This window comes from Lontra canadensis, unplaced genomic scaffold (assembly GCF_010015895.1).
Source record: "Lontra canadensis isolate GAN:19392208 unplaced genomic scaffold, GSC_riverotter_1.0 scaffold63, whole genome shotgun sequence".
In the NCBI taxonomy this organism is placed as follows: Eukaryota; Metazoa; Chordata; class Mammalia; order Carnivora; family Mustelidae; genus Lontra; species Lontra canadensis.
This window is the reverse complement of record NW_022631057.1, coordinates 1,471,918-1,490,021: the sequence shown is the minus strand read 5'-3', so window position 1 is coordinate 1,490,021 and position 18,104 is coordinate 1,471,918. Positions and strand designations below refer to the sequence as shown.

The 18,104-nt window shown below is 42.5% G+C and overlaps 1 protein-coding gene across 3 annotated transcripts in view; it reads left to right on the top strand.

Moving 5' to 3' along the window:
- Positions 1–18,104, top strand: part of HSD11B1 (hydroxysteroid 11-beta dehydrogenase 1) — a 63,325-nt gene that overhangs the window by 37,105 nt on the left and 8,116 nt on the right. For all 3 annotated transcript variants that reach the window (XM_032878119.1, XM_032878120.1, XM_032878118.1), the window contains exons 4-5: positions 460–571; positions 702–887. In XM_032878119.1, the coding sequence (XP_032734010.1) occupies positions 460–571; positions 702–887 (298 nt within the window). The remainder of the gene's footprint in view (positions 1–459; positions 572–701; positions 888–18,104) is intronic.

The window sequence follows — 18,104 nt, the reverse complement described above, 5'->3', positions numbered from 1 at the left end:
TCAGAGACCAAAATTCTAGTACCTACTCATGAATTCATATTCTCATCCCCATTCAGACTCTCAGACACATGCTTTCTCATATACTCAGACTTACCCAAGGATATAAACATTCACAAACTTAGGGCTACTCACACGGAGACTAGCATCCACACCAAGAATGGATTCACATACATCTATTCACAGAAACTCATAAGCACAAGTCACGAACTTAAACTCCAGCACAGTGATGATTTCTTTACTTACACCATCGCTGAAATACTTCCGACAGAGGGCCAAGATTGTGTCGGGTGGCACTTAGCAACGCACACACTCACTGAACTCACACTCGTGCACATATATCCCTACCATTCTTACCAAAACAGGGTTGTGAGCAACTTCCCATTTAAACCCCCATTACTTCAGAGATTGCCCCCAAAGTCTGCAGCCAAGACTGACACCATCGCTGCTATGTCCCCGCAGGTGGTATCCCACTGCCTGGAGCTTGGAGCAGCCTCTGCACACTACATTGCTGGCTCCATGGAGAACATGACCTTTGCAGAGCAATTTGTTGCCCAAGCTGGAAAGCTCATGGGTGAGGCCGCTTCTCCTCCCTCCTCTTCTGGACTCTGTTCTAAGGGTCACCAGGGAGCTTTGGGGAGGGGGAGAATGGGAGGAAAGGTATCCCCCCGGATGGTTTCTCTCAACACAGCCATCTCTTGCAGGGGGACTAGACATGCTTATTCTCAACCACATCACCAACACTTCTATGAATCTATTTAGTGGTGATATCCACCTCGTGCGCAGAAGCATGGAAGTCAACTTCCTCAGTTACGTGGTCCTGAGCGTTGCTGCTTTGCCCATGCTGAAGCAGAGCAATGGAAGCATTGTGGTCGTCTCCTCGAAGGCTGGTGAGTGGGGCTGAGACCAGTATGGAAGGCAGGAGTGGGAGACGTGCCAGTGGTGGTGTTGGGGGCTCTGCAGTGAATGTGAAGTGTTATCCATTTCCATGCAGAGGAGTAATACTATATAAACTAGAATTTTAAATGTTCACAGTGCAAAATCAATCAATAAACCAGTCGATCAATCTTCTCAGTGATACTAAGCAAAAGCTGATTCACGGCTTGCTCCTGTGCATGAGGACGTAGGCATATGAGTGTGAGGCTTGAGTGTGTCAATACAGCGAGAAGCATGTGTGCTGAGTGAAAGAGACACTGTGAAGAACAAGTGGGACCATAAGAAATAAGGGGCTGTTCAAGGCAGATGGGCTACAAGGTTCCTGGAAGGAACAGAGAAAGAGCAGTAATTCAAACAAACTTGGTGGTTTGTGATCTACAAACAGAAGTCTAAAGGGACATGGAGAGATTGGGGGAGATACAGCTCATCTTGATCCTAAGGGAGAGACCTGGTCACGATGGATAGGATTTTGCTTCTGCCATGACCAAAAGCTATAGGCTGGTGAAGTTAGTTGATACAAAGGTAAAACTGAGAAGTGGAATATTTTAACATACATGTGGTTGGTACGCGGGTCAGGCTAAGGCAAAATGAAATGAAGAACAGAAACAAATACTGTATTAGCAGATCTGCCTAAATTGGGAGTGTTCTTCAGAATCTGAACTTATTACCTTAAGAGTGCTATTGAAACACCAGGAGGGTAGGGAGAGAGTGTGTACAGAGATATATTCATGAAGAGAACACTGTATGATCAAGAAAGATCATTGACTCTTTGGATGGTGGTAGTATCAGACGTTATCCCCAATAAAGAGCTAGAGATTTTCCAGCTTCGGGAGTTTGCTTTGTCACGAGTCCAGGAGAGAAGTCCCACACCTACTTGTTGATTAGTCAGAAGGATGTGGCAAACACCAGGATTAAAATCTGCACTCTAAATGTGGTTCCTGGCAAAGTAAAAACAAATAACCTGCAGACTTTGTAATTCTTAAGTATTTCACAAACTACTATGAGCTGTTACTGTAACTAAGAACACCATCGATGTTGTAAAGAATTTTATTTCCTGGACAGGAAAGGCCCGCATAGTGACGGGATAAAAGGGCAGTGTGTCTGTGCTACCCGCCAAACGGAGGGATTGATATGCATCCCTGCGCTTCCCAGACAACACAGACTCCGCACCCCTCCCCAGACACAGCCTCTCTCCAGGCTGAAAGGAAGGAGAGCTTCCGGATGCATACTGAGTGGGAGGGTGCTGGGCACATCCCCAATCCATCCGAGGGCATTGGCCAAAACCCTCACATCAGTCATGGTTTAGGTGGCTTTAATGATTTAAGTTGATTAAATAATATTCCCATTCTAGGCAAAGGGTGTGCTTCATCTTTGCCTAGAGAAATTGAACTTTCTATAACGTAGACAATGTCTTAGTGTTCTCAGAAGGAGCAAGAATTCCTGTAGAAGTCCAAAGGCATGATGAAAGTCTGATAACTTCTGCTTCCACACATCTTCAATGCCTACCAAAAGTCGCTTCATAAAGTGTGTGGACTCAGAGATGGAAATCTAGTGGAACTACTACCCTTCACATCTGCTGTTTGTATAGCTCAGAGTTCAGTCTGTTTGCTTTGAAACATGTCTGTGAACTTGCAAAGTACAGACACTGCTTTCTCTTCCTAACTGAAGAATTTTTCTGTTCTATGCTGTATTTTTTTTAAATATTCAGAAAACACATTCATTAATCCTTCCTCCTTAAAATCTGAATTCCACAAATGTGGGATGCTAATCCTCAAATTGATCCTAAGGTCAGCCAAAGAGTATTGGGATGGATTTTTAATCACTCCTTCCAGGGAATGCATTCAATCATTTATTGAATTATGGTGATAAGCGATTGTTTTTTATCCCCAGGGCATTTCCAGGTGTTGCATTACCTAGAAATCCTGTACTTTTAATACATTCTTTAAAGCCTCAGCTTTATATGTGCTTTAACATCGAGACACTATTGCTGCCTCTGGGAATTTCCTTACAGTCCGCATCTACCCATGTTTGGGGTACCTACTGCTCAAGTTTTTACATATATATAATATCTAGTTACATTGATTTGTCTCCCCTCCTTCCACCACGTGCTAGATTGGCGATGAGTTGAGCTACTATAACAAATACTCACATTTACACTGGCTTACACAAACCAAAATCTATCCTTCCTCTCATAGAACAGCCTGCAGTAAGCAGTCTAAGACTGATACAGTTGATCTGTCCCACAAAGTTGTCCAGGAAACTCTCTGTCTCAGAGCTGCCATCCCTAGGGCGTTATCCTCACCCGTATGTCCAGGTCTGATATTAGCATATCAGAATTCTAGCTACAGAAAATGGAGAGAGAAGGACACAACCTGAAAGTCTGTAAAGTCTTCTACCACAGCTGGCGGCCATTGTGGTCTTTATTCAAAGTGGATTTGTGTCCAACTGAAAACCAGGGGTTCTAGTTCTACAAAACACACCGATGTTGACAAGTAACTAGGGGTGTCTCATCACCTCATCACCCATGCCAAGATAAGGCATATCTATATCTGATATAAGATCAGAAGGCGGGAGTCCCTCCAGGCCACCCCATGGGTCTACTGCACACTATACACTCACACTCCAGACCTGATCTCTCCAGATTTGAGGTCTGTCATGAAGACAAAACCCCTTCCATCCGGCAGCAGTGCGGGACACAGTGGGGCAAGGGAAAGCACAGAAGGAGAATGCCTAGATGGTATTTGTGAAGCAAACGGAGATGGAGATACTACTACTCCAATGTGACTGGAAAAGAAATCACTGAATTGGGCAAAGAGCAGTTGAAAACATCTGGAAAAAGTTTATCGGCCATTAATCAAAATGGGTCTTCTTGACTTAGGTTCAATTTTCAAAAAGTAAAGGTCACTGCCTTTTCATATCCCTTGGCTCTGTGAACCCTGTTAACAATGGCCCTTCACATCAGTCACACGCATGACAGCCAGAATCCAGCTTCTAAGGCTCTTGCTCTGCCGCTCCTTTACGGCCCCTCGGGACTCACAGACAAATCCTGCAGTCCTCCTGCCCCCTTCTCCTCCTAGGGACCTCACTTCCCATGAAATCCTTGTCAGTTCTCGCCAGACCCTTTCCTCTTCCTCTTATCCAATACATTTTGGAAAATTAGCTTTAAAATTCTACCAAGGCTAACCACACCAGGCCCACATTAAGTGTAGGGATATTGATGCTTCTGTATCAAGAAAAATGTAAGTCATATTTTGAAGTGCAACTGCACATAATACAATTCTGGGTTTCTTTAAATATTCAAAATGGAAAACTAAAGGAATAAGAGGACCTTGCCAATGGCCCCTGAATGCTCAGACCTCTCTTTGCCAGCTCTGTTAAGTGTCTCTGGTTACCTAGTCATTATTTTCCAAGTAAATCCTCTTTTGAAAAAATTAACTTTCTGTATTTACTTTTTAAAGTCTTATTCAAATCTATTCCTTTTCTGGTTTACTCATTTCCAGCATTGCTTTATATATATATATATATATATTTTTTTTTTTTTTTTTACATAGATGTATAGTATTTCAGGCATATTATGAGATGACTAGGCAGGGGCAAATACCTCACAAGACAAGGCTTTTGTGGGAAAACTCAAACCAATGTATGAAGTCACTTGTTGGACCTTAACCTGTTTGAGGGTTAAGGGCTGCCTGTGTAGTCTAAAACTACTTCAAGAATTCGACATTACAAAGAGGGAAGAAAAAAATAAAACAGGTTTCTCAATGACATGTATCAACTAACAGGATTTGGAATACCCATAATGGTGTTTTGCATCAAGACAAGAATATACAGATGTTAATCTCATCCCTGCCTTCAGCTCGGCATACCCACTTTTTCCTGAAAGGCAGGCGATGCTTCAAAATAGTATGGATATGCCTTGGAGTGTGGTGGGGAGAGGAAGGCCAAGGTCAAGGTTTGGGATGCAAAGGGGATCTAGGAACTAGAGTAGTAAGGGGTGATTTATCCCTCACCCAATTATTTTATATTTTTCTAAGGTGAATCTTTACCCTTAAATAATTACCTCAGAAATAATTTTCAGGGGCGCCTGGGTGGCTCAGTGGGTTAAGCCTCTGCCTTCGGTTCAGGTCATGATCTCACGGTCCTGGGATCGAGCCCCGCATCGGGCTCTCTGCTCAGAGGGGAGCCTGCTTCCCCCCCCCATCTCTGCCTGCCTCTCTGCCTACTTGTGATCTCTGTCAAATAAATAAATAAAAATCTTTAAAAAAAAAAAAAAAGAAAGAATTTTCAGGAACCACACTTTCCAAGGTGAGTGGAAGTGTTTATACATGCAAATAGAGGTAGTAAAGTGGGCAGGAGGGAGGTGGTGCTGCAGACTTGGACTATGTTGAGGAGACTGGAGGGAGGCAGGGGGAAATGAGATACGTGCATTTACAGATATGTCATCTATAGTGTCTGGAGGAAGGCCAAAAAGATTCAAGAAAGAATCAACAACCTGGACATAAAAATTTCTGGAGCCATGCTAGCCTAAAGTCAAGAGGTTGTGTTTAGGCAAACCTGAAGGACTGAGACAGAACCTGTTGGACTCGTCCTCAGGTTCATTATTGTACCAGCTCTGCAAAAGGGGCAAGTCGAGATCTGCAAGGGGGAAAGATGATTTCTTGCTGAAGACATTAACAATTTAGTACAGGTTGTGAACAAGATAATGCTATTCATGACAACCATTGGTCCACCTTTCCCCCCTTGAAAGGCTGGGTAGAGCTTAAGTCTTCGTGTCTACTTAAGCCTGCTAGACTACTGATTTTTGTTCCAGTGCATCTCTTGGTGAAAAGAGGAGAGTTCTACCATCGTGTCTTTACATTTACTTGTGAGGAGTTTGAGAAGGCTTAGAACAAATACACCCTACTTGAAAATATACATACAGAAAACTAGATCTTAAGAAAAGAATAGAATGCCAAAATCAGACTCTACATAGATGCAGTCCTTAAGTTTCAAATTTGCCTCTTGAATTTTTTTTTAAAGATTTTATTTATTTATTTGAGAGGGAGAAAGAGAGTACAAGTTAGGAAGGGGGTAAAGAATAGGGAGAAGCAAAGCAGACTTCCTGCTGAGCAGGAAGCCCAATGCAGGCAGGACTCCAACCCAGGACCCCGGGATCATGACCTGAGCTAAAGGCAGCCGCTTAACCAACTAAACCACTCAGATGCCCCTGCCTCTTGAATTTTCTTAACAAAAAGAAAAAGAAGAGGGTCAGTATATAGATAAGATTATATTCAAAAGAAGGAGGTACTATAGGAAGCAAATAATATCTGAAATAAATTTCTCATAAAAGACATAAAGTACATGCAGAAAGTAATGAAAAGAGCAATGCCCCTAACAACTTTCTTAAATGTTTTCATAATTTTAAAAATCAAACACACACAGACACACTCTATGAATATCTGGAAAAAGAAGAAAAGTGTAAAACTCAAAGTAAAAATCATCCATAATCATCCCAAAATTTTGGAGAATTTCTTTCCAGATAAAGGTAGAGATATAAAACAATTATGTTCCTATTGCCAAACATTTAGGTTCCTTCCAATGTTTTGCTATTTTAAAAATCCTGTAATAAATGTCTTCTATGTAAACGTGTGACTGAGCTGATGATTATTTCCTTAATAAATTCTTAGTACTAGATTTACCGGATGAAATGATAGAAACATTTTGAAGGCCTTTGGTACTTCTTTCCAAACTGCTTTAGATGAAAGGAAAAATAAAAGACTAGACTTTTAAAATATACAAAAATAAAAACAAATTTAGATGAATATGAGCATCATGGCCCGTTCCCACCCCGAGTATAGACACAAGTATTCCTCTCACAACTACTTTGCAGAGTTCACAAAATTTTTGTCAATTGACAAGTTTGTAGGTAAAAGAAAAAGGTGTTTAGTACTGATAAGTTTCATTTGACATGAAACGTGAGGTCCCTGTCCCTTTGAGAGCAGTGGTGTTCATTTTTTATTACATTATATCTTATTTCCTAGAGCAGCACATGGCATGTAGTGGATATTTAATAAAGGTCCAGCCAATAGTGAATTAATTACATTTTCATGTGTTTACAGGATATTTATATTTTCTATTCTGTGAATTGTTTTGCCATGCCTCTGCCCATCGAGATGTTAGCAAAATTCTTCTAATAATAAATAACCTAATTGATTTCATATGCAGCTTCTTGTTGCAAACGTTGACAAAGGCATATCTTTGAAACTCAGTTAAGTATAAAATTAATAAAGTGAAAAGTGAAGTTGACATGGTGTGAATATAGACCTTTAGACAGTTGGGTTTGACCCAAGGAGAATTCCTGCTGAAACAAGTACTGATTTCAGTAAGTAGAAGTCCACTTAAGATACTTCAAGATGAGACAGGTCTGGGGAGAGAGAGCACAACTTTACATCTGAGAAATTTATTCTACACACATTTGCAAAAGTGTTCACAAAATACTTTCTCTCATTTATTCAAAAGATAAGAATTGGGGCACCTGGGTGGCTCATTGGGTTAAGCTTCTGCCTTCAGCTCAAGTCATGATCCCAGGGTCCTGGGATCGAGCCCCGAGTCAGGCTCTCTGCTCGGCGGGGAGCCTGCCTCCACCTCTCTCTCTGCTTGCCTCTCTGCCTACTTGTGATCTCTGTCAAATAAATAAATAAAATCTTTAAAAAAAAAAAAAAGGATATGAATTGCAGCTCCACTCTGAGCCACACACAGTGCCAGATGCCAGGGCTCTGATAGGGAACAAGGAAAGCAAGGCTAGGGACATCACTGCAGAGCCCTCACTTCAGTGTAAATGATCGTTACATTGTTTATAGTTATTTAAAAACTGAAAGCAATCTGAATATTCACCACTAGTGACAGGTTTCTAAATTGCAGTGAAATACTATGTAAATTTTTATACATACTGACTATAAAAATAGTGCTTGAAAGAAAAGTAATTTAGAGAACACTATATATAGTATGAGCCCAACTGTGTTTAAAGAGGTTTTTTGAGTGCATGGTGGCTCCCCATCAGTGAAGAGGATCTGCCTTTGGCTCAGGTCATGATCCTGGGGTCCTGGGATAGAGCCCCACGTCAGGCTCCCTGTTCAGCGAGGAGCCTGCTTCTTCCTCTTCCTCTCCCTCTGTCTCAACTCATGCTCTGTCTCTCTGTCAAATAAATTTAAAAAAAATCTTTATAGAAAAAAAGAAGATAGGGCTTTCATCTTTCATTTTACAGACTTCAGAACTGTTTCTTGCACAATGAGCTTTAGGATAATTAGAAAAATCAGAATTTTTTTTTTTTTAAATAAAAGTAAGGGATTGGGCTCCTATACGGTAAGTGGAACCAAAATATCTCTCCTCCCATGATGGCGGATTTGGGGCAAGGGTAGGATAGAGATTGTGCTCCATTTCACAGGTAAATAAGCAAATTCAAGTAACTTAAAACTACTGCATTATCAAATTCAAACCACTAAATGCCATGGTGGGAGTGGAGGGTTGATTTTTGTTGTTTTGTTTGTTTGTTTGCCTACAAAACTGTCAATTGCTGAGAACTTTGTTCCCTCCACAGAGTAGCTGTGGAGCTACTGGACACTCTCATATACTCCTGGTGGGGAAGAGTATGATTTTTTAAAAACTATTTTTAAGTGGTTTCCATCACTGATCTTTAAAAGTCTAGTCCCTCATTGTTCATTTTGTCTAAAGCAATTTGGCAAAATGTGTCAGTAGCCTCAGAAGTTCTTCCGTCATTTCACTCAGCAGACATAATGTTGAGAATCTCTCAAGATAGAACCACCAATCCAGCCACAGATGTACACAGGAAAACATGTATTGGAGGATTTTTTTCAGCTTGTCTACCAATCTGCAAGCAAAGCTACCAACACTCATGTGTGCCTCAAGTCAGCCATCACAATCGACTGAAAGTTCAGGATCCAATTAATGCGTAGTCCATTTTATTATATGGGTTTTAAATTATTTGCTATTTTCCAACAAAGTTGTCTGGTTCAGGAACTCCCATGTGATAAGTGCATATAATAAATCCTTTATTTCTAGCATCAGAAAAGAAAGTAACATTAAATGTTAACAATATTTAAAGAATATTATTTTGAAGGGGGGCCGGATCCCTGGCCCACGTTGGACATAGACCCGTCTCAGCCCATCTCTGGGGAGACCACTGGCATTATGGCAATTGTAGCAGACACGCTGCCTGGAATGAAGGCCAGGCCAAGATCTCCCGGAGATAGCGTGTCTCTGCCATACCTGCTTTTCTCAGCACACCTGCTCCCCTTTCTCCTCTCTCCATTAGCCTCTGCTTCATTTGCCACCTGCTTCAACCTGGCTGCCATGGCCCCTTTCTCAGCCTAACAGCTCTCAATATTCTTTGAACTTCTGCCCCATGGCCAAACCTCCCGGTCACTCAATCTCCAACTCCAATTCCCGCCCCCCTCCCAAAAGAAGAGGCATCTGATTGGTTCACCTGAATTTTGTAAGTAAATCTCGGAAGTTATTCGTGACTTTACCAGCCTGGAGGCACAATCATTGACTCAGGTTTAATCAGTGAGGCCACGGGGAGGACAGAGTTAGGAAAGAAGCAGGGTGGAAGATGGTTGACCTGTCTGAGTCATTTGCATAGGCTTTGGGTAATCTTCCTTTAAGACTGCTTCTGCCAGCCCATGTTGTCCAACTTGGGCAGGATCGGACAGGTCTGTGTCAGGGAGCGGCAGTGGCAGCCTGACTTGGGATAGCAACACTGAGCTGAGATGATGAGGGCATCCATAAGAGAGACAGCAATGGTAGCCTTGTGAGAACTTTCAGAGTTCAGATGGGCCAAGAAGGGTGTCTGTGTGGCACCTGGCATGGAGCGTTAGAAGTAAGAGAGGCAATGGGGACATTTGCAACAGGTGCTGCTAAGGGCAGCCCAACATGGAGTATAGAGGTCACGCGTGAGCCCTGGTAGGAAGTGCCAGAGTCCAGATGGGATGAGGAGGGCATCCACACAGAGGGCTCAGAAATAGCTACAGAATAATCACATACAAGGGGCATTCATCAAAGAAGTAATACATAATGGATCTTGCTGTCAGTGTTACAAATTCGAATGAACCCTATGATATTGGACTGGTCCTGGAGGTGTCTATGAAACAATCATTCTTAAAATCCATGAATAGATATGGAAATACAGATGTGTATGTCTATATATGCATGCATATATTCCCTAGCTCTGTCTACTGAGAGGACCTGGGAGCACACTGAGTGTCCAGATCTTGGTTTCTAAATATCATTCTCCACTAAAAGAAGCCAAGTATTCTTGGAGAAATGGTTGATTCCAGGGCAGTGCCAGGAAAGGTTTAAGATGAACCTGAAAATCTTGTGCCAGCAATTAAAAAACTACCCAAAGAATAATAGGGACATGTTACTAGGACACAGAAACTTTTAAAAGGCTCCCACTAGCCAAACCTGGAACCATTGGGACGTTCAAATAAATAATGACAATAACAGATTATAGCCCATAAGATGCACTAAATTCCATGATGAGATAAATAAATACACAAACAAATGGGGAGTGGAGAAGGCATTTCCATATAGTGGAAAGCTAAATGAGAAATACAGGAGGAGTGATGAAATTAGAAATAAGTAGCAATAATTCAAAAAAATTAGTAATAATTCAGCCAGAAAACATCAATGGATGCCAAAACTGGAGGGTAAAAGTTTAGTAAGAAACACGGCATTTACATAGTCTTAAAGTGCCACCCTACTCAACAGAAAAATAATATTCAAAAATGAAAAAAGGACCTGAATAAACAACTGTATATGAAAAAATGCTCAACATCACTAATTATCAGAGAAATGTAGATCCAAGCACAATGAGATACCACCTAACAACTGTTGGGGTGGTCATTATCAAAAATAAAACAAAACAAAACAAAATAAAAACAAAAACAGGAAGCAACAAGACCTGGGGAGGATATAGAGAAATTGCAACCTTTGTGCACTGTTGGTGGGAATGGTGAATGGTGCAGCCACCATGGAAACTAGTATCGAGGTTCCTCAAAAAATTAAAAATTAAAAATAGAATTACCATATGATCTGGAAATTATACTCCTTTGTATATACTCAAAAGAACTGAAAGCACACCCCAAAAGATACTTGTACACTTGTGTTTATAGAACATTATTCATAATAGCTAAATCATGGAAGCAGCCCAAGGGTCCACCAACAGATGAGTAGATGAGCAAAATGTAGTACATACATACAGTTCAGGGGCACCTGGGTCGCTCAGTCAGTTGGGCATTTGCCTTCAGCTTGGGTCCTGATCCCAGGGTCCTGGGATCGAGCCCCCTGTCAGGCTCCTTGCTGAGCAGACAGCCTGCTTCTCTCTCTCCCTCTGCCTGCTGCTCCGCCAGCTCATACTCTTTCTGTCTGTGTCAAATACACAGAGAGTGACAGTGAGAGAGGGAACACAAGCAGGGGGAGTGGGAGACAGAGAAGGACCCTGGGATCATGACCTGAGCCAAAGGCAGACGCTTAACAACAGAGCCAGCCAGTTTCCACGATAAATAAAATCTTTTAAAAAGGAAAGGAAAGGAAAGGAAAGGAAAGGAAAGGAAAGGAAAGGAAAGGAAAGGAGGAAGGAAAGAAAAAAGAAAAGAAAAGAAGAAAAAGAAAGGAAAATATTCAATTCATTCTTTTTTTTTTTTTAAGATTTTATTTATTTATTTGACAGGCAGAGATCACAAGTAAGCAGATAGGCAGGCAGAGAGAGAGAGAGAGGAGGAAGCAGGCTCCCTGCAGAGCACAGAGCCCAGTGTGGGGCTCAATCCCAGGACCCTGGGATCATGACCTGAGCCGAAGGCAGAGGCTTTAACCCACTGAGCCACCCAGGCGCCCCTATTCAATTCATTCTTAAAAAGAAAGGAAATTCTGATATATCCTACAAAGTGGATGAACCTTGAGGACATTATGTTAAGTGAAATAAACTAGTCACAAAAAGGCAAGTACTATATAATTACAGTCAGATACTTAGAATAGTCAAAATCATAAAATTAGAAAGTGGATAGTGGTTGCCAGGGGTTAGGAGGAGAGGGGTATGGGGAATTATTGTTAATGGATACACACAGTTTCAGTGTTGCAAGATGAAAAGAGCTCTGGAGATGGATGCTGGTAATGATTGGCACAGCAATATGAATGTACTCAATACCACTGGACTGTACACTTAACACTGATTAATAAGTTTTTTATTTTAAGTACGACCCTACAAAATATTGTAGTAGGTTGAATGGTGACCCTCAAAAAGATACATCCATGTCCTAAGGCCCTGAACCTATATATGTAATGTTACTTGAAAAAAGGGTCATTGCAGCTGTAATTAAGTTAAGGATTTTGAGATAAGGTCATCCTGGATGACCTGGTTTGGGCTCTAAATCCAATGGCAAGTGTCCTTATAAGAGAGAGATGAGAAGACATGGCCGGAAGGAGAGAGCTGTGTGAAGAGAGAGGCAGAGTCTGGAGTGATAGAGCCATGAGGAATGCTGACAGACACTAGAAGCTAGAAAAATCAACGGAGGATTCTCTCTCCACTAGAACCTCTGAAGGGCGTGCTGCCCTGCCAACACCTTGATTTCAGACTTTTGGTCTCCAGAACTGTGAAAGAATAAACCTCTGTTGTCTTAAGTCAGCTAGCTTGTAGTAATTTGTTACGGCAGGTCTAGGAAACCAATAAATTACTTTCCACATTTTGATAGTTGCATTGTGGTTAAGTCCCAGAATATCCCTCTGTGTAGGAAATGCACACTAACATATTCAGGGGCCGTGGGGCATTGGGTCAGCATTACCTCAATTACAGCAATTTACTCCCAAATGGTTCAGGAAGGGGAAGGGAGAGGTCCTTTGTACTGTTCTTGCAACTCTAAGTTTGAAGTTATTAAAAAAAAAAAAAAAAAAATCTCCATCCTAGGGATCTAGTGACTTGGAAGAGGTATGACAGTGGATTTTGTGGGGCCTTCTTGTGGGTTCCTTGGAGATCCCCTGTAGGAGATGTGCTAATGTTTCCTGCAGCTTGCTCTTTTTGGTTTCTTCGTCAGCGCAAAGGCTTTGATCAGCCCATCCCTCTTGGCCCAGTCCACCCCACCATCCCTGGGCAGGTGCCCCCAGGCTAGCTCCCCTCCACGGGCTCCATATTTGGTTTTTGAGAAGCCAGATACTCATCAGTACATTTGATCCCACAATGCACTCAACTAGTTCCCAAACTCTAGTGGACGCTTGCAAAGTTCTCCAAGTAATCTTAAAGCCTCTCTTAATGATGGGAATGCAAATGCCTCCCTAATCCGCAGTGGAGGAACACATAGGACAATGATCACTCTCCTTTCTCCAAGCACAACTATTTTGGCCAGATATGGGTGATTAGGTAATGCTAGTGGAAATGGTCGGGCATAGCAACTGTGCAAGCTCTTGAAATCTACTCTGGAGATGTGCTCATGTGATCGGGACAATAGGAGGAGCCACGCTTCATGGCCCCGTACCTGCACAGAAAAGCTCTTGCCAAAGTCCTCTTGCAAAGCCTAGGTAACAGGTTTTATCTTACTTATCTCTGGTACATTTTGCACTGTTTCAATACCATATACTCCTCTTTTGTGTTCTGCCAAATCACACCGCCTCCCAGGTGTCGTGTCCCCTGGCCACCCAGGATGCTTTGCTTAGTTCTCTTTATCCTGAAGTCTTACTGTTGGTTTCCTTAAGATTCTTTCCACTCTGAGCCCTCTTGTCTTCTCACTCAACATACCCCCCTGGCATCGCCATCCATTCCCTTTGCTTCAATTACCACGGGACTGTGGGTCGTCCCAATGTTTACAATGATACCTCAGGTTCTCCAAAGCCTGGAGTAGAAAGACGGATTTATCTTTATAGCCCAACTCAACCCAAACAACTAAAGAGGTTAGACCCTCAGGGGCCCAGCTCAGGAAATATTTTTAGGAAGAGCTGGATAAAAGGCGCCAGATCTGGGATGAGTTCCAGCCTCGAAGCCACCAAGGCATGGTGAACCCTGTGTTGGGGTTCGCTCAGTGGGAGATGTGGCGCGTTTGCCTGGGGTCACTCTGAGAGTCTGAAGGCGGGCAGAAATGAAGTTTTTCCATCCTGCACACTTTCTTTGGAGCTCTCAATTCAGTTTAAAATCTGCCTTTGAAATGGAAATACTGTAATTTCAAAATCTCAGCGGGGCAGTTGGGGATGGAGGGTGTGGAGTGGATGAACAAAAGCCCTGAGGCCTGCTTTTGACCTCTTCTTCTCCACTAACAAGCTCCAGCACATAGCTAAGCTGCCAGCCCTCTGGCTCTTGCTGTTCCTACGGTGGCTAAGTCCCAGCGTTTCTGGGACAGAGCTAATTGCAAACAGTATGTCCCATTCATCACAAAGTCTGCACTCTTACTTGTCAGACTCCATGTCCCATATTTTCTTCAGAAAATATGATCGCCAGAGCTCTGTTTCTCAGCGGTCTAAAACTTCCCAGGAGAGAAACCGAGCTAACATACATCTGTTCTGCCCGGATGGATCCATTCTCCCCTCTCCGGAAACGAAACCTACCCTTGGGCAGAAGGGCTCAGGCGTCTACCCCCTCAGTTTCATGACAGTTTCACGCAAATTAGTACATTTATTTACTTGTTCATTTGATTTCATTAAGCTCATACTTTGTTTTCTAACTGGTAGTTAACAAGTGAATCTTGTGGTCTGCAATCAGAAAATAACTTTATTCTTATGGGTTAGCTCATCCCTGAACCTGGGTGTGATGGCAGGCAGAGGGCAGTGCTGTAGGCTAATAAAAGATCCTCTGGCTGCCTCCAATCTCAAGAAAGGTCTCACTTCAGTAATTAAAATGTCCAGTCACGAGTAATTTCACTAAAGCTTCTCCCCTGATGGAGCTTGAGCCTGCTGTAGCAAGGAGAGATGAGTTCCGTTTTTCCTCCTATTCCCTGTCTCCTCCTCCCTTACCAGGCTCCCTCTAGCCCCTCTAGTTTAAAAGAAAAGAGGGGGGCACAGGGAAGAAGGAAGGTCCAGGATAGGTAAGGCCTTCCTTGGCTGACACCTGGCTAATATACCACTGAGCTCTGGCCACAGCAAACGTTCAAAGCTCATGCTCTCGGAGCTGGGAGCATGACCAAACCTGGCTCTTGCATGGGGTGTTTTTGTGGGTATCTTTAGGAAGCCCCTGCTGGAACACTGCTGGTTCTTCTTGTGATTTGGGCAGCGAGTGCTTATGGGATGTATTTCCCTCTGGCCCTGGGAGTTCAGTGGGAATACAGGGGGATACACTCACCACTTGGGGCTGCTCTTTGGGGCAGGATTGGAAATGACTCTGGGGAAGAAGGGATGAGTGTTAAGACAAAGCCCCTAGGGTGGCAGCAAGCCGAGTGGGGGGCTGGATGTCCAGCTTCCTACAGGAAGCCTTCCTTCCCTTCTGTATGACACAGTTCGCACCCGCTCTGTAGTGGCCTTGCCCATAGTAAGCAGACCTCTTGGGTTGGGTCAAACCCCAGTCCTTGATGCCCCTCAAACTCCTTGGGACAAGCTCTCCATGAGGTGCCCTTGGAGCTTCTCTCACAAGAATGGACATGAGGGGAAGTCCCACCCCTTCTCCTTGGAAGGTCACTGCGAGTCAGCTCAATATCCTCTTCCTACTCCATGCCCTCTGGCCTCTGCGCCTTCAGTCCCTTTCTTCCCTCAGGATGGATGAAGGTCTACATGCTGCAAACACATTTTTGGTTTTGGGGTTTTTCAGGTTTTTGCTTATCTGTGTTACCACATGCTGTGTAAGTGCACAGGTAGTCTGGAACCTTCCTTCAGAAGACAAAGGCATTTGCCAGTTTGCTCTCAGCCTTTGAACCTCAGCTGAAACTAGAACAGAAGTCAATTTTTAACATCCTGTTACATGTTATTTATTCCATCTTGGCCAGGGCCTCTTAACTCATGGAACCTTTCTAAAAAATAAAAATCTGGGTTTTTAGAGGGGCCTTGCCCTTTTGAGCTTTCTGAAACTTCTAAATATATTTCACGTATAGCAGAACACAGAGGTTCCCTCACACAAGCGTATCTGCGTTATACAGGAAAATTTAAGAACAGCTCCGTGAATAGAAAACAGACTTGAATGAAATGCAGTAGTGTTGTTTTTGGAATAGTGAGCACCTAGGAGATTTTTCTCCCTTCTTTTCTCTTTTTTCTACTTTTTGATATGTTTCAGCTTTTCTTTAGTGAGCCTAGACTGGTTCACAAAATCCTTTATCCGCAACTCCAAAATCCAAAAAATGTATGGGCTGGGGGGTGAGGGGTAGGGGGTTAGGATTAGGGGTGGGGGGGGTAGGAGCTCTGAATACTAAGGATATCTTCCCCTATAATTAATTATCTATAGTTAGTTTAACTTGAACTGAAGGGAAGCTACTTAAAGCTTTTATCTCAGTGTAAACTTTCAAATATTTTAGTGCAGAAATAATCATGTGTTTACTTATAACCTGCCTCCTTAGACTACTGGGGGTGTTATGTAGTATACACCATAAAGCCCATACCACCTCCTAAAATCCAAAAATAATTCTGAATTCCTTAACACATCAGGCCCTATGGGTTTTGGACAAGTGCTTATTAGCCTATACTTTTGAAAAGAAGAAAATATAATGAACTGTGTTATTATTTTTCTTGTTCTACCAGCTTCTTCTTATAAGTGACCCATCCCCACCTCTAGTCTTTCTACAAGCCATTCCCACGTGTCCCTGGCCCTTCTGTACCTTCTCTCATCAAAGCAGAATTCACAGCCTACCTCCTGAAGGTGAAGTTTGAACTTTCCTGGTTAGTTCAATATCTTTCTTCACATAAATATCCAGTTTAGATTTGGGACACATGGTTTGCCAGGTCACACTAGTTTGGGCTTTAAAGAGACACAGTAACTCATAATTTAATGATAGTTTACCCAGCTGCTGTCATAAGATTTCAGGAAGCCCCTTCCAAAGACCTTGCCTCTCCACTTCTTCTGGGAGCTCCTAGATCAGGTTCAATGAGTTTATGTCACCATGCATCTCCTGCTCCCACACCCACCCTTAAAGCCCACCATAAATATGCTTTATGGATAAAGACCTTCTTTCCTACTGAACCTGTCAACACAGTCCTCTACTCCAGAACACAAACTAGAAGACTCTGAGAAGGGAGTAGACTCAAATCTGTAGGTTCTCTCCATATATTTTTGTAAGATTTTATTATTTTTAGGTAATCTCTACACCCAACATGGGGCTTGAACTTACAACCCTGAGATCAAGAGTTGTGTACTCTACCAACTGAACCACCCAGGTGCCCCATCTCTCCATGAATTTGAGAATTACTGGTTTAAAGGTTTGCAGATCAATAGCAGGTCACAAAATTTAAGACATAAAATTTGGTTATAATGACTGTGAACGACAGTTGCAGTTGACCTCATGCGTAGTTTTCCTAGTAAAGGTTAAAGAGTTTTCAACAGAATTTGTTCAATCTTAACCCTTGTCTAATAATTAAATATATTTCTTCATCATTTAAAAATATTTTTTTAGGGGCGCCTGGGTGGCTCAGTCAGTGAAGTGTCTACCTTCGGCTCAGGTCATGAACCTGGGGTCCTGGGATTGAGCCCTGCCTCGGGATCCCTGCTCAGTGGGGGCATCGGCTTCTCTCTCTTCCTCTGCCCCTCTCCCCACTTGTGTGCTCTTGTTCTCTCTCTCTCTCTCTCTCTCTCTCAAATAAATAAAGTCTTTTTTTAAAAAAATTTTTTAAACCATGCTTCTACCGGTGAATTTTCCAGGAGGTTTTCTTCCATGTCTGGCTGTTTCTCTACCTCTCTCCTCTCTTCCTCTTTCCCTTTCTCTTTTCTTTCATCCTCCTCTCGAGAACAACAAATAAACAAACAAAACACCACCACCACCACCACCACCAAAAATCTCTCCTTTTCTCCTGAAAAACAATTTAAGATCATTTTTGTGCTTTGGCAGAATCTAAGGCATAATTAAAGACAGAAAGTGGGATACACTAAGCTCCCTTAATGGGACAAAAATCACTGTTATAGGAATTCAGACTATGGTTAACATGGTCTCTTGCTTCTGCATCCCTGTTGCTACCTGGACAGACACATAAAATAATACAGTCAATATCTTTATTATCATCTCAAA